This window comes from Musca autumnalis, unplaced genomic scaffold, assembly GCF_047663935.1.
Source record: "Musca autumnalis isolate F117 unplaced genomic scaffold, ASM4766393v1 scaffold_5, whole genome shotgun sequence".
Lineage (NCBI taxonomy): Eukaryota > Metazoa > Arthropoda > Insecta > Diptera > Muscidae > Musca > Musca autumnalis.
The window spans coordinates 18,451,447-18,469,667 of NW_027412088.1; the positions used below are offsets into that span (position 1 = coordinate 18,451,447).

The following is an 18,221-nucleotide window of genomic DNA, read 5'->3' on the forward strand; positions in this document are numbered from 1 at the left end:
GAAAATCTTACAATCAACAAAATCCTGAGTTACTGGACATCATTCATTTTCAATACATATTTTGATTTTAATACCATGCTTTATCTTTTACATGTTTCTATAAACCCACAAAATGACACTCTCTGTATACAAAAAAAAAAACCATCTACTTTAGTCATAATTTTGAGGGGAGGTGGAGAAGGAGGAGAAGGAATACCAGAACATTACTCAATGCAATTGTCTGTGGTACAAAGCCAAAAAAGAGAGTAATAATAATTCTCCATAATAGGAGGTAATCAAATAGATTTACTTTACATTCTGGCGACTACTGACTACACCGAATGATCATGATGATGATGATGATGAGTAGCCAGCCAGTCAGCCTAATGTAATTATGTGAGGGTATTGTGTAAATCATCATAATACATTCATTCATTCCTACATACAATACTCATTCAAGGGGGGCGGGAGGGTGGCCAATATGTAAAATGCTAACAACCAACCACAAATGAAAAAAAATCCTTACTACGCAAAATTTACAACTGTTAAAACTACAACTACTACAATAATTTACAGTTATTGCATTTCCACCATAATAAAATTTAAACCAAGAAACTATGTATTATGTTGAGTAGGTTACGACGATCGTGAGCATATACATATGTATGTGTGAGAATGAGACCTTTCATAATTTGCTGAGTTATTCACGTGTTCTCAGTTTTATTCTTTTCTGTTGATATGATTATTATAACAGTAAAATTCAGATATTGTGGATAACTCAAATGAGAGATAAAGAGAATTTCGAATGATAGGGCTTAGGGTAAATGATTTTTCATTGATTTTGAGCCACTGTAGAGAATAATCTATTTTTATTGTAAATGGTTCATCAAAGTGTGATTAATGAAACTGTTCATTGATGCAATGAAACAATAACATCAATGCAATGTATTTCCTAAATTAGAGCTGTTTCTTTCCATCTGTGAACAAAAAATACTTTAGACACCTGATATGTGAATCTGGACTTTTTACAAAGAAAGTGAGGAAATCGGCTTTGTGATACGTTTTTGGAATTTAGTTTTAATAAATGTTGTTGTCAACAGAGGGCGCCCTTTTAAATACTGTCCTCTGAGGTAGGAGAATCGAAAATCTGTCATGAAAAGTTAACTCTTCCATTTTTTCATGACCGAAAGCGCACTCCGATTCTATGCAAAAAATCGACTAATCGATTAATCGAAATATGGAATTAAAACGATACCGTCGGTTAGGTTATGTCACAAGATGGTGTAGTTACTAGTTACTTGTGGGCATACGCAAAGTGGGAAGTGCATGAATCGAATGGAATAAACGCAAACACATTGGAAGGCAATAACCGTCTGGTGCTAGAGACTTCAAGGTAATGACCAGAGTGGTACAGCGCTGGCGGAGCAAATTGATAGCTCCACGTTTTGCGCGATGAATGAAGACGCTCCTACGAGGATTAGAGGAGATTGCCACAGCTCGCCAGATATCACCTTGTGGCACCAGGTCTGATTAATGACGCATGCTGGTAACCCGTCATTTCTCTTGGCTCAGACCACCTTCTTATCATCGTCTCCGTAAGTTACGACTTCATAACCTCTGAACGCCATACTTTCCTGAACCATGGGAAAGCTGATTAACAAGAGTTCAGTGAATTTTACAATCATCAATTCAGAGAGCTTCCCATTCCCTTAGATCCACAGGTAGCTGAGAGAACTTCACGGGACATCATCACTGCAGCAGCCGCTCGCTACATACCTATTGGTCGAATATCCGAAATAAGACCAAATTTCCTAGCAGAGGCGGCGGGACTAGCAAATGAGAGATTAATTTATTTTTAATATAAATGGTTCATCAAAGTGAGATTAATGAAAATGTTCATTGATGTAATGAAACAATATCATCAATGCAATGTATTTCCTAAATTAGAGCTGTATCATTCCATCTATGAACAAAAAATACTATAGGCACCTGATATGTGAATCTGTACCAGGAATGTATGGGCTTCTTACAAAGAAGGTGAGGAAATCGGTTTCGTGATCGTTTTTTGGACTTTGGTTTTGATAAATGTTGTTGTCAATAGAGTGCGTCATTTTAATTACTGTTCTATGAGGTAGGAGAACCGAAAATCTGTCATGAATAGTCAACTCTTCCATTTTTTCATGACGTATGCTGGACACCCGTAATTTCTCTTGGCTCAGACCACCTTCCTTTCGTCGTCTCCGTAAATAGACCATACTTTCCTGAACCATGGATAAGCTGATTGGCAAGAGTTCAGTGAATTTTACAATCATCGCTTAAGAGAGCTTCCCATTCCCTCAGATCCAGCGTACGTAAAAATACTTTAAATAACATTTCCAATCGTTTCGTATTTTCCATAGGAACAATACAAAACGAAACATAACCCACGCTGGCGAAGTTCGCTGTCTAGTTTCGTTTTGTTTACATTTGTGAGTGCGAACAAAGTACTCAACTCCACAAGAGGAGATAGAAACGTTGGGTAAGCGACTATAGCTTTGTTCCTTTACTTTTTTAATGGTAAGGGTGGTAAAAGGGAAAAGTGTCAAAATTGCTCTCTCATGAACATTTTTACCGGAAAAGTAAAGGAACGGAAAAATGGTAGATCTGGACGCAATGTCAAAAAGAAACATAAAAAATCAATTTTCGTCCTTTATTTCACAGTTTTTAATTTAGTTTTGTCTGCGTTCGACTTTTTCTTCTGTTTACGTCCATTTTATTTTTCATTGTGAAATAATCGTCAAACAAAAGTCGAAAAATCAGTTCTGCCATTTTTTACCTGCAGAAATTTTGCTGGTAGCCTGTGGTAGAAGAGAAAGCCATTTACGCTCTCTCTCGACTCTCACTCTCTTAAAAATTGCTTCCAGTTTTTCCACTTTTCGGGGTTAAGGAACGCTTTGCAGGTTAAAAATGGTAACAAATGGTAAAAATGGTAACCTCAGGTAAGTAAAGGAACACAGCTTATATGTGCGGACGTCAGTCGTTTGCGGAATTCAGAAACAACAAATCCAAAACCCGTAGAATGAAACAGGGAGTTCCCCAAGGTAGGGTGATATCTCCGGAACTGTTTAACCTCTACCTTTCTGAAATTCCACACTCTCCAGACTGCATAGAGATCGTAATGTATGCGGATGATTGTACGATCTTGGCGTCGGGTCCTATCGTCGATGACATACATATGTGATAGGTTAAATGTCTATATAGGTGATCTAGTGCAGTTCGTCCATCTAAGGAATATGAAAACATCCGTCGCTAAATCCACTGCCACACTGTTCACCACTTGGACGGCTGAAATGAGGCTCACACTAACTATCCCAAAATATTGGGTCTAACGTTCGATAGCATGTTAAAGTTCGTCTGCCCAAGCCTCAGCTTTTTGCGATAAGATCAGAAGTAGGGACAAGGTCCTCAAGTCGCTGGCCAGCAGCACTTGGGGTGTTTTCTATGAAAACCACAGCAATGTTCAGTATTGGGCCAAATAAGTAAGAGTAATCACGCCTTTACAAAAACCAGCCTAAACTGATCTCTTTTCAAGGAAAAGCCACAACGTAACTGATTGATAGCCCTGATATAAATTGTCCATGTTTCGCAGAATTACATTTGTAAATAAAAATCCCCATGTGTTTTTCCTAACTGCAATTTTAATTATATTCTTCTAATTTTGTTTCTTATACGATTATAACAAGAAACAAAATTATATATAATTAAAAAGAAATACAAACACCGAATATAAATTGTAATTTCCCCTTTAAAAGTTATGGCCGTTAAATTATTTCAGCGAAAATCTATACAAAAAATGTTACAATTTATTTATAACTCTTATGTTAACTTATAAATAAACACATGTGAGAGAGTATTTGTGTGTTGATTACAAATGTGTAACAAACTTGGGTCAAAACAGATCTCAACGACAAACCAAACCAAAAGATTAGATTAATATGAGAGCTCAATGTAAACCACATTTTTGAGGCAATTAAATGCAACAAAACAATGAGAAATAAATGGAAAATAAAAAAATGGTTTGGTTACAATCTGCCATAGTTTTGTTCGCAATTCAGCCACCAGACAAATATTCAGTTATAATAAAAAGCAGCTACCAAACTGACTGACTGGCAGGCTGCTCAAGCCAATAGTAGACTAGTTAGTACCTACCGAATCAGTTATAAAATGCGGCAAAAATGTGGCATTTAAAGTGGTTGGCAACAAGTAATGCAGTTGAAATAAATCTGCACACACATACATATAAATGTACTTAATAACAATTATTTTCAAGTAATTTACACTAATGCTGTTACCGATCGGTGTCTATGAAAATGTTGCAGCAGCAAAAAAATCAGAGATTTTTGTGCTATTTTTAGCTACAACTTTCATTTTATGTCAGCAGCAGTTTTGTTGTCCACTGACAGCTTGGTTGTTGATAACGGTTTGGGGGTTATTTATTATTAGTTTTGTTATTGTATTTGTGTCCAGTATGGATATGTTTTGTAAATTAAATTAATCAGGCAGTAATGTAACGATTTTTGGTTAGTAATTTTAATTTAACCCACAATATAAATTATTTAAAAAATATAATAAGTGGCGAGATGAGGATTTCTATAGGAAATCTGCAATTCAGCGGAGCTGAATAAGGGTTTCTATAGGAAATCTGCAATTCAGCGTAGCTGAATAAGGATTTCTATAGGAAATCTGCAATTCAGCGGAGCTGAATAAGGGTTTCTAAAGGAAATCTGCAACTCAGCGGAGCTGAATAAGGATTTCTATAGGAAGTCTGCAGTTCAGCAGAGCTGAATAAGGATTTCTATAGGAAATCTGCAATTCAGCGGAGCTGAATAAGGATTTCTATAGGAAATCTGCAATTCAGCGGAGCTGAATAAGGATTTCTATAGGAAATCTGCAATTCAGCGGAGCTGAATAAGGATTTCTATAGGAAATCTGCAATTCAGAGGAGCTGAATAAGGATTTCTATAGGAAATCTGCAATTCAGCGGAGCTGAATAAGGATTTCTATAGGAAATCTGCAATTCGGCGGAGCTGAATAAGGATTTCTATAGGAAATCTGCAATTCAGCGGAGCTGTATACGAATTTCTATAGGAAATCTGCAATTCAGCGGAGCTGAATAAGGATGTCTATAGGAAATCTGCAATTCAGCGGAGTTGAATAAGGATTTCTATAGGAAATCTACAATTCAGCGGAGCTGAATAAGGATTTCTATAGGAAAGCTGCAATTCAGCGGAGCTGAATAGGGATTTCTATAGGAAATATCCGGAGCTGATTAAGGATTTCTATTGGAAATCTGCAATTCAGCGAAGCTGAATAAGGATTTCTATAGGAAATCTACAATGCAGCGGAGCTGAATAAGGATTTCTATAGGAAATCTGCAAATCGGCGGAGCTGAATAAGGATTTCTATAGGAAATCTGCAATTCAGCGGAGCTGTATACGAATTTCTATAGGAAATCTGCAATTCAGCGGAGCTGAATAAGGATGTCTATAGGAAATCTGCAATTCAGCGGAGTTGAATAAGGATTTCTATAGGAAATCTACAATTCAGTGGAGCTGAATAAGGATTTCTATAGGAAATCTGCAATACAGCGGAGCTGAATAAGGATTTCTATAGGAAATCTGCAATTCAGCGGCGCTGAATAAGGATTTCTATATGAAATCTGCAATTCAGCGGAGCTTAATAAGGATTTCTATAGGAAAGCTGCAATTCAGCGGAGCTGAATAAGGATTTCTATAGGAAAGCTGCAATTCAGCGGATCTGAATAAGGATTTCTATAGGAAAGCTGCAATTCAGCGGAGCTGAATAAGGATTTCTATAGGAAAGCTGCAATTCAGCGGAGCTGAATAGGGATTTCTATAGGAAATATGCGGAGCTGATTAAGGATTTCTATTGGAAATCTGCAATTCAGCGAAGCTGAATAAGGATTTCTATAGGAAATCTGCAATGCAGCGGAGCTGAATAAGGATTTCTATAGGAAATCTGCAATGCAGCGGAGCTGAATAAGGATTTCTATAGGAAATCTGCAATTCAGCGGAGCTGAATAAGGATTTTTATAGGAAATCAGCAATTCAGCGGAGCTGAATAAGGATTTCTATAGGAAATCTGCAATTCAGAGATCGTAATGAATGCGGATAATTGTGTTGTGGACAACAAGGATTATCTTGTGAAAATTTCAAAACGATTCTCGAACAGCCCTTAAAAGGCACATAATCAAACATTTTGGAATTTGAAGAAATACCCGAAGCAGTGTAACGATATAGTTCATCTACGAACTTGCTCTAAGTTTGTAAGAAACATTGTTTGGACAAAATTGTTTGCACTCATGGAGAGTTATGGTGTCAACCCATTATTTCGATGGGACAACTGTTTCAGTCCTATCCCCATATGTCTGCAAAATATTACCTTAAATATTTCCAAGACGCAACTGAGGATTATTTAAAATTCTTTTCCGCTTGTGTATTATTTACACCCTGGTGTTCCATAATCACCATAATGATGATCTAAGCCCGCTATAGAAAGCGTCTGAATGTCTACTGTAAATAGAATAACTTAAATTCCGCAGGTGAGACAATAATTATTACAAACACTAACAACAAAAATAATACCAGAAAACAAACTAGATTTGTTTAAACAATTTCTACCAGCGGATGACAACTCGATAGAAATGTTAATCGTGATTAAATAACTCTTCCTTCCCGCCGGCATACGGCATACATGTATTGTTATGACATACCGACGACGACCACGACGCATGGAGGCTGGTTTTTGCTTCCTTCTATTTTTTCTCTATGACAAACTTTCTGCTCACTTGCCTCGTTGGTATTCCACCACGATCTGTGAGTGCTTGGGACATTAAATGTTTTCACAAACAGAGTGGAATATTTCAAAAATTTGTTTTTATTTGAAATAGTTAAACACGATTATGAATATGCGACGAATATGTCGGATGCATGATGAAATACCGCCATGCATGCCAAGAATGAGATTGAATATCAATCATCAAAAACGATGAAGATGATGATGATCATAAGTCATTTCAATTAGAATTCCCGATTATAATTAAGCAATGAAATTATTGTTGTTCAATCATCAATGAAAACGTGTAAAATTATTTTCAAATTATCTAAAACAAAATGTTAATTTAAACGTAAATGGACGAAATTTAATATAAATATTCTCTTTCAGAAGATTTAATGAATCTAAATACTTTGTAGTATAGAAAAATCTCAGCTGAGTTCTATTCAGCATAGCTGAATTGGAATTTCTTTAGGAAATCGGCAATTTAGCGGAGCTGAATAAGGATTTCTATAGGAAATCTGCAATTCAGCGAAGCTGAATAAGGATTTCTATGGGAAATCTGCAATTTAGCGCAGCTGAATAAGGATTTCTAAAGGAAATCTGCAATTCAGCGCAGCTGAATAAGGATTTCTATAGGAAATCTGCAATTCAGCGCAGCTGAATAAGGATTTCTATAGGAAATCTGCAATTCAGCGCAACTGAATAAGGATTTCTATACGAAATCTGCAATTCAGCTAAGCTGAATAAGGATTTCTATGGGAAATCTGCAATTCAGCGGAGCTGAATAAGGATTTCTATAGGAAATCTGCAATTCAGCAGAGCTGAATAAGGATTTCTATAGGAAATCTGCAATTCAGCGGAGCTGAATAAGGATTTCTATAGGAAATCTGCAATTCAGCGGAGCTGAATAAGGATTTCTATAGGAAATCTGCAATTCAGCGGAGCTGAATAAGGATTTCTATAGGAAATCTGCAATTCAGCGGAGCTGAATAAGGATTTCTATAGGAAATCTGCAATTCAGCGGACCTGAATAAGGATTTCTATAGGAAATCTGCAATTCAGCGGACCTGAATAAGGATTTGTTTATGTCAAATGTGAATCCCTACTCTTCCCCACTTTCTTTCCTTCAACGTATCTTTGAAATTCCCAGTTAACTTAAATGTAACAACGGCAAGAAGATTTGTACTAAAGTAATCAGTACTATTAACTGATTACTGATGGTCATGTGGAGAAGGCAACTTCCTTTATAAACTTTCTTATTACTTTTGGACAGCCAACGAGCTTACACCTATTTCATCGTAAGTTAAGAAAACCCTATTTGTACGAGTGAAATCAAATATACATTGGATTCTATACAAAACCAAGACATTTGGTATAATTTCTTTGGGATTCTACGATTTGCATCAACTTGTTAAGCTACAAAATCAAAGATACAAACACACATTCTTTGGTTCTGTTTCGGCTCTCTGCTTAATTTGTCCTCTTTTCCACCAAATACTTTCTGCATTCCTGTTGTACGCCTATTCAGCAGTTTGAGGTGTACATTTTGGTCCATAACGAGCCGGATAAGAGACAAGACAGAGAGATTACTGCTACGCAGACAGACTGCGGAAAACAGGTTTGATTGATTGGTTGTTGATGCACTCACTTTAGTTAATTAAGTGCGGTCATATTATATCGATTACCATCAACACGGTTGTGCGACGTAAAGCCAAGAAACAAAAGCGTGATTCCTACAAAAATAACTCCATATTTGGATTAAAACCCCTATAGTTGCCGGAAAACTAGGACAAAACCCCTATAGTTGCCGGAAAACTAGGACAAAACCCCTATAGTTGCCGGAAAACTAGGATAAAACCCCCTAAAGTTGCCGGAAAACTGGGACATCGACCGTGTTACTATCCTTTGGAAATTGCAAACTGAATCCTCAACCAAGTGCCGTCGGTGAAGTAAGGGAAAAATTCCAAAGTAAGTTGTGAATTTTCAATTAAGTACAGTGTGAAGTCCTTGCAAAATCCTTTTTAACTAGTGCAACTTACTTCCTTTGATAATCAACGCATTTGGGGAAAAATTCCAGCTGTGTCTAAATTCCAAATAAATATTTCCAAATATTATACAGTGTATTTCTTTATCCTTCGACTGTCAACATTAAGTATTCTGCAACATTATATCTAGTCTGATGGTGTCAACTAATTAGTGGTTTTTCAAAAGAATGCGTTGTTCAAGAAGTGCCTACCAACTTTCGCTGAGCAGTGTAAATTCAAGCTCCTAAAAACGTGGTTTTATTTGTTAATTTGCAAAATCCAAGAAAGCAAGCGTTATCTGTTAACAGACATAAATATCTGTCAATCCTATTAACATACACATAGATTATCCCTACTCAGTTTACACAGAGATCGTTTCCAAATAGAGGCATTTATCAGTGCGCATGTCCAGTGAGTGTTTAACAACAAAACACTCTTGATTCAATGGTTACTCTTAGTTACAATAAAAGTGTGAACTCCTATTTGTTGTGAGAACTAGCATTGTTTTCATCTCAATTGTGATGCTGTTGTTTTGAGTGCCTTCGATCTAATTCACTCTTGAGTGATTATTTCACATTCCTTTTTCGTTCTCTACGTTTCCAAACTAGTCTCTTTTGTGGACGAGTGGCTACGGTGAGAGTTGGTACGGTGCTGTTATTGTTCTCTATTGATTCTGCCGGTTAAAATTGCTCTTGAGTGATTATTTTTTCATTCTCTCGTTTCTTCATTCTCTCCGTTGTCATTCTATGATACCGATTTTTGTGTGGGTGAGTGGTTAAGGCACCCATTGCTAAAACCAGGGACCAGTACGTGCTCTTACTATCGGTACTCTTAACACCCAACACTCTTGCTATTTTTGGCTGTCCTGAGATCGGAGTAATTCATCATTCCAATCGTTCCTATTTCTAACATTACAGTTCATGTTATTACATATCATATGCTGGTGAGCGAGCTAGAATGTGTCTATAAGCGTGTTAAATGACCAGATATTTTGAAAAGATACATTCGCACAGTGGGTCGAATGTAATAATTTTTTCCTATCAAGTTGATAAAGTAACTTGTTCGCTTTGAGCTCTAATCAACATATCGAAGTTTATTTTATTATTTGCACTATAGTAGTGCTCCAAAGTATTACAACAGTGCGCACAATTTGTCCATTGGGCATAGTTTCTCTATAGTTGGCATTGCTCGGAAATTTCTTTGTCACAAACCACAGGGAACATTATATATCTATATCCAGTGGATTTAAAGTGGTTACAGAAACAAGTTCACGTACATTTTCACGTAGTATCCCCCAGGAACTTACGAACACACAAACCATTTTTTTTTGTTTGTGTTATAGAACTTTTCCAATACTATTCTATTCAACTAATTTTGCAAATTTAAGTCTCTGATAGAGAATACAATGTCGTTGGATCAGTTTATCCGATTTGCTGATGGTTTGGTGGAGTTTGAAGCTTCACTAAATAGCAACCAATTGCCTGTAACCACCCGTTGTGTACTCGAAGTACACAAAGAGGAGATCAGGTCAACTTGGCAAAGCCTTAAACAGGTTTATGATCAATGTCTGGCCGATCTTTCCAACAAAGAAGATGAGGATGAAGACGAATCGAGGGACGAAAACGAAGCTTCAGTAATAGACACGGTTAAACAAAAGTATATTTTGTCCTACTCCACATACTGCCGCATCATCTCCAAGCTAAATGAGGCAATCGAGAATTTAACGTCTGCAGGACCTAGTCCAAGTTCAAGCTCCCAACTAAACTCCAATTCCAATTTCCGTCTGCCTCCAATCGAACTCAACACCTTCCATGGTGATTATAAATCGTGGCCCTCGTTCCGCGACATGTTTACGGCGGTTTGCGTCCGTAACTCCAAGTTAACTCCAGTTGAGAAACTCTTCTATTTGTCCCAGAAGACAAAGGGTGAGGCACATGACATAGTGTCTAAGAGTCCCCTGACTAATGATGGTTTTAGTAGTGCGTGGAGCAACTTATGTTCTCGTTATGAGAATAAGCGAGTCCTAGTCAATGGACAGTTAAGGGCACTATTCAACCTCACCCCTATAAGATCTGAAAACGCGACTTCCCTAAAAGACCTCCAAAGGGATATTAACTCCTGTATCGTAGCCTTAAAGGGTCATCAGATCGATGTTGAGAGCTGGAATCCAATCTTTGTTTATTTGTGTTCAGATTGTCTCCCTGACTCCACTCTCACCCTCTGGGAACAGACACTGAGCGATAAAGCCGTCATTCCGAAGTGGACAGACCTAGACGAATTCCTAACCAGTAGATACAGAACTTTGGAGTCCGTCTCCGAGATGAAAATCGCCCACGAAATTAAGCCTATATCCACAAAATCGAAATCTCCAACGACGTTTAAAAATGATAATGGGAAAATTAAGGCATTTCAAGTAAATGTATCTAAAACAAAATGTAAATTGTGCCCAAAAGAATTTCATATAATAAGAAAATGCCCCCGATTCTTGAGTATGGAGTACAATCAGAGATTAGCGGAAATAAAAAATAGCAATCTGTGCCTTAATTGTTTCTCTGGTGCCCATTTGCTTAAGAACTGCAAGAGCAGACACTCATGTTTTAAATGTAACAAAAGGCACAATACTTTACTACACAGGGATACCATTAGTAACCAGGCTGCCGTTACTCCGGGGAATCCCAATTCAGTATCATCCACAATACCATCTGTCCCACAAACTGCTCCTTTACAGTCCACTACAACGCCTAATGGAATGGTCCAAAGTTGTTTCGCATCAAACACGAATGGCGTCCTTTTAGGAACAGCGTTGGTGAAAATTATTTACTGCGATGTAGCCTATACGGCTAGGGCATTAATAGATTCGGGGTCCGAGCGGACCTTTATTTCCGAAAAGTTGTTCAATTTCCTGAAACTTCCGTTCAGACGTACCACCGCAAGAATATCTGGTTTAAACAATACAGTCTCTGCAGATGTTCGAAAAGAGAGTCAGTTCATAATAGGTTCACACTCTAATGAAAATTTCGAAATGAAAATATCCGCGTTGGTGGTGCCGCACCTGTCAAATAACCTGCCTTCAGCCACCATAAATCTAGAAATAATTTACGACATACCAAAACTTGAATTAGCTGATTCAAAGTTTTATGAGAGTTCTAAGATTGACATGCTTATCGGTGCCGACATTCTACCTTCTATTATGTTAACGGGTTGCATGCATGGTATATGCGGATCTCTAATGGGCCAAGAAACAGTTTTCGGCTGGGTACTGTCGGGTCCAGTTCCAAACCGAAACCTCAGTTCCTTTACGACATGTGTCTCATACTTTTGCGAAATCTCTCTCGATAAGGAGATTTCACGTTTTTGGGAGGTGGAGAACGTTCCACAGAAACGTATCATGTCCACTTCAGAAATCTTTTGCGAAGAATTGTACAAAAAGTCGACGTACCGAGACAATGAAGGTAGGTACGTCGTGTCGCTTCCATTTAAAGATGAGCAATCCACAACTTCCGGTTTGGGATTTTCTAAAAACAGCGCCATGGCGCAATTCCTTCGTAACGAGGGTCGTCTTCTTCGTAGTCCGCAACTCAAACAAGAATATGATAAGAATATAGAAGAATACCTCGTCATGAAACATATGACTCCTATCAAAGCCAATGAATCCTTCCAAAGTACATCGTGTTATTATCTACCACATCACGCGGTGGTGAAACCGGACAGCACGACTACCAAAGTCCGTGTTGTATTCAATGCTTCGTGTCCCTCCTCAAATGGCAAAAGTCTTAACGACATATTGCATACTGGCCCGGTGTTACAGAATGATCTGACAATTTTAATTCTTAACTGGCGTTTCTACCGGTACGTTTTTAATGGAGACATTAAACAAATGTATCGACAAATTCGCGTGAATCCTAATCATACTTCCTTTCAAAGAATATTATTTCGTAAGAATCCAAAAGATCCAATAGAGGAGTTCGAGCTTCAAACAGTGACATTCGGTGTCAATTGTGCTCCTTATCTAGCCATAAGGACAATGATCCAATTAGCTGACGACATCCAACATGCATTTCCATTAGCTTCTAAAATTTTAAAGTCCTCTATGTACGTTGACGACGCACTTGTAGGCCAACATGATATCCCATCTGCACTTCAGGCGAGGGATGAGTTAATTCAGGTACTTCGTTCAGCAGGATTTTCTATGAGGAAATGGACATCAAATTCCAAGGAAATTCTCGAAGATTTACCTGCTGATGATTTGCTTCATTCTGAATTTCTTGACTTCAATGATTCTAGTTTAGCAAAAACACTGGGGATCCGTTGGAATGCTCTCTCAGATGAGTTCTTCTTTTCCACATCAATATTCCCAGAAGATTGTCCGAATACTAAGAGAGTTGTACTTTCCCAAATTGCTAAGTTATTTGATCCGGCCGGTTGGTTGGCCCCTATTATCATCATAGCAAAAATAATAATGCAAAGAATTTGGATGGACAGAACCGAATGGGATCAAGTGATATCCACAGAATCTTTGCGTTTATGGAAAACATTCAAAAGTCAGTATCCATTTATAGACCGAATCCGAATCCCTAGGTGGCTCTACTTTACTCCTGACGCCGAAATCCAGTTCCACGGATTTTCTGATGCATCGGAAAAGGCGTATGCTGCTGCTTTATACATCCGAGTTGTATATCCATCCGAAATTCATACTAGCCTGATATCTTCCAAAACAAAAGTTTCACCATTGAAAACCATTTCAATACCCAGGTTAGAACTCTGCGGCGCGGTTCTCCTAGCAGATATGATAGATAATTTACTTCCTCAATTTGACGTTCCAAATTACTCTGTCTTCTGTTGGACAGATTCAAAAATCGTCCTATCCTGGTTGTCCAAACCACCGTGTCGTTGGAACACTTTTGTCGCGAACAGGGTCTCAAAAATAATCCAAGTCGTTGACCCCGCTCAATGGTTTCATGTTGAGTCGATGCTGAACCCAGCAGACTTAGCAAGTAGAGGAGTCTATCCCAAAGATTTAGTCGATAACTCATTGTGGTGGAAAGGACCAAGCTGGCTATCCGAACCAATGTCATGCTGGCCCCAATCCAATCAATACGTTGCATACGAGACAGAATTGGAAAAGAAAACAGTAAAAGTGCATTTCTCCTATTTTCAACAGTTCGAAGACATATTAGAGAGGTTCTCCTGCTATTCTAGAGCTATGCGAGTTATGGCGTATGCATACAGATTTATTCAGGCACTTCATCCAAAATATAAACCTTATTACCGAAGAAATGACACTCGCACTGTATCATCTCTTGAAGTATCCTTCGTTCGGAAACGATTAGTGTGTATTATCCAAAAAGCCGTGTACCCGAATGAGTATGCAGCACTTTCCCTTGGAAACACCATCCCTTCAAAAAGTTCGCTTTTGAATTTGAACCCATTCCTTGATGCAGATGGTCTCATGCGCGTGTGCGGTCGTTTAGAAGCTGCTCCAAATCTGACATACAATGAAAAGCATCCGATAATAGTCCCATACAGATGTGCATATTCCAATCTTTTCGTCAAATTTGTCCATACAATAACTCTGCACGGCGGGAACCAACTGGTACTCCGACTTGTACGTAGTCAGTACTGGATTCCAAAAGTCCAAAACTTAATAAAATCCCAAATCCATAAGTGCAAACCTTGCATCCTTTATAAACGTAAGTGCCAAAAGCAGTTAATGGCAGCACTGCCTCCAGAAAGGTGCACTTATTCTAGACCATTCACTCATACCGGACTCGATTTTGCAGGTCCGTTCGATGTGAAGAGCTACACAGGGAGATGCAGACGAATGACCAAAGGATACGTTTGTGTCTTCGTCTGCTTTTCCACAAAAGCAATTCACCTCGAGGCAACATGCGACCTATCAACGCCGGCGTTCCTCGCATCGTTTAGCCGTTTCGTATCCAGACGTGGATGTCCGCTCCACTTATACTCCGATAATGGAACGACTTTCGTGGGTGCCTCCCGTACATTAGCAAAAGAGTTCATTCAGACCTCCCATAATGCTCTTATTTCCAATTACTCCCACCAAAATATTACATGGCATTTTATACCACCAGGCGCTCCTCATATGGGTGGTTTATGGGAGGCAGGTGTCAAAAGCTTTAAGCAGCACTTCAAGAAGACGGCACAGTCCTTCAAATACACCTTCGAAGAACTCCAGACCCTTCTGGCCAAGATCGAAGCCTGCCTCAATTCCCGGCCCTTATCAGCAATGTCAACGAATCCATCTGATCTATCTGCCTTAACTCCGGGACACTTCCTGATTGGAGGCCCCATACTAGCACCATTAGACCCTGAAGTAACTGAAGAGCCCGTCTCGATTCGAAATCGTTGGCAGAAGCTTAAGGCAATCCACCAACATTTCTGTGCTAGATGGAAGAATGAATATATAAAGGAACTACAAAAGCGGCATAAGTGGAAGTATCCCGAGAGAGATGTCACCGATAAGATGTTGGTAGCAATCCGAGACGAAAATCTTCCACCCAATAGCTGGCGACTGGGAAGGGTTACCAAAGTATTCCCTGGAAAGGACGAACGAGTTCGAGTCGCTGAGGTTCTCACACAACGAGGGGTGGTAACAAGGCCTATCACTAAGTTGGTCATTATATGCGAGGACAATTCCTAATTATTGCTTTTCCTTTCAGATTTCCTTTCCAAAATTCCCTTTTTCTTCAAATTCCTTTTTTATTTCCTCCATCTAATCCTGTCATTTTTTTACAGAATCATGAAATCTAACAAGGGGTCCAATTCAGTTCCAGTTAGACAAAAGTTTGCTTGCAGAGTTTGCCGCCAGATGCACGCTCTAAAATCTTGCCGTCGTTTTCACAATCTAAACACTCTCGATCGAATGCATGTTGTAAGAAAATACGGTTATTGTGAAAACTGCCTAGCCCATACCCATTCGCAAGGAACATGCTTTACTAAAACGGGGTGCAGATACTGTGGAAAAGCGCACCATTCACTTTTACACACCCATTCAAGGCTCGAGCAAACGACCACGGCTCAACCCAAGATGACCTTGTCTCAAAAAAGGAGGTCGAGATCTTTATCTCCCTCAACTTCAAATCGAGATTCGCGGCTACTTCCTTCCACCTCAACTCCTACATCCCTCTCAGCCATATTGAATCGAAATATTGCCACACTGCTTCCTACAGTATTGGCAAGAGTCGAAAGTAAGGATAAAATTTATTTCGCAAGATGTCTATTGGATTCAGCAGCCAGAATGAGTTATGTCTCTCAAAAATATGTGGATAAATTGGGTGCAACTTGCCTGGAACTGGAAAATGAGACAATATGCCCCTTAAAGTTATGGTCAACAGCAGATCCGAAGAGAAGTGTTGACGTCACGCTAAGAGTAAACAACCGAATCAGCACCGTAACCCCCAAGCGGTCACTCCCAGACTCCATTAAGAAAAGTTTTGTTAACTTCATTCTGGCCGACAAGTCGTTTAATGTATCTGCGTCAATCGACATCGTACTGGGGATAGATGTATACTCAAGAATCATGCTCGATGGCATATACAATAAACCGGGTTTTCCAACTGCCCAAAACACCATATTCGGTATCGTGTTATACGGTGCATTCCATAATTAATATAGCTATTTAATGTACAATTGAATTTTTCGAATATGCTAATACCTTTAAGAACGCTGAAATACTTAAGACATTGTATGTATACGTTACTACATAAGTTATGAATTCAAAACTATGAAAATATGATAATTTTTTCCTCTTCTAGAATTAACGTCATAATAATCGATTTTTTAAGATGCCTTCTCCACATGAACTTACACTTTTCCAATCATTACAAACTAAAAATATAACTTTTACGGCTAATACCGTAAAAGGAGGGGGGGAGAAATGTTTATGTCAAATGTGAATCCCTACTCTTCCCCACTTTCTTTCCTTCAACGTATCTTTGAAATTCCCAGTTAACTTAAATGTAACAACGGCAAGAAGATTTGTACTAAAGTAATCAGTACTATTAACTGATTACTGATGGTCATGTGGAGAAGGCAACTTCCTTTATAAACTTTCTTATTACTTTTGGACAGCCAACGAGCTTACACCTATTTCATCGTAAGTTAAGAAAACCCTATTTGTACGAGTGAAATCAAATATACATTGGATTCTATACAAAACCAAGACATTTGGTATAATTTCTTTGGGATTCTACGATTTGCATCAACTTGTTAAGCTACAAAATCAAAGATACAAACACACATTCTTTGGTTCTGTTTCGGCTCTCTGCTTAATTTGTCCTCTTTTCCACCAAATACTTTCTGCATTCCTGTTGTACGCCTATTCAGCAGTTTGAGGTGTACAGGATTTCTATAGGAAATCTGCAATTCAGCGGAGCTGAATAAGGATTTCTATAGGAAATCTGCAATTCAGCGGAGCTGAATAAGGATTTCTATAGGAAATCTGCAATTCAGCGGTGCTGAATAAGGATTTCTATAGGAAATCTGCAATTCAGCGGTGCTGAATAAGGATTTCTATAGGAAATCTGCAATTCAGTGGAGCTGAATAAGGATTTCTATAGGAAATCTGCAATTCAGTGGAGCTGAATAAGGATTTTTATAGGAAATCTGCAATTCAGCTGAATAAATATTTTCAAAGCAACAATTTCTATTCAGCAACTATTCTATTAAGGGAATAAAACACATCCTTTTCATTGGAAATTATCAAAAACATAAAATTTTGAAAATATTTTTTTTATATAAAAATTTAGCACTTACCATTTTGTTGTTGTTTGTTTTAGGTAAAATATAACTTCACACAAGATATCCGGTATTAAGCGATTGAAATGTTCTGTTGCGAACCACTGGCTAAGACGTTGTGATAACTTTCATCACATTGCAGGACATATTTATACCTTGTCAGGACATCAGCGATGAGTGACTGACTGCCTTCCGAAGAAATTGGCCATCTTCGCGCAGATATAAATTATCCCGTTTGTTACAATTGGCGGATGATGATTATGACACAATCTTGATGCAGAAAACATTCTGAATCCTTTTGTCATTCACTTCATTATCATCTCTACATTTAACAAATAAAAGACAGAGAGAGAAAGACAAATTTCCAAACATTCTTAGATTATTGATATTAAACAAATATGTAATGATAATAGTTATCGTTTGTGTCTGTTGCAAGTGGCAGGCAGGCAGCTAGCAACAAACAACAATCAAATGAATACAAATTTTAATCTTGAATAGAAGGAGTTACGCGCATCCCTTTTTTATTGCACACAACAATTGCGTGCTGATAGTGATGGCGATGTGACACACTCAACGGGTGGATACATCGTTAGTTAACCACAAATGATGATTACGCGTCCAATC

General features: G+C 38.3%; 1 protein-coding gene across 1 annotated transcript in view; it reads right to left on the minus strand.

Annotated features, from left to right (window-relative positions):
• The window catches only part of ITP (ion transport peptide), a 136,310-nt gene extending 118,479 nt beyond the window's left edge, over positions 1 to 17,831 (minus strand). Inside the window, exon 1 of the mRNA XM_073991983.1 lies at positions 17,616 to 17,831. Coding sequence (XP_073848084.1) covers positions 17,616 to 17,618 — 3 coding nt within the window. The 5' untranslated portion in view covers positions 17,619 to 17,831. The remainder of the gene's footprint in view (positions 1 to 17,615) is intronic.
• Positions 17,832 to 18,221: the final 390 nt, after the last annotated feature.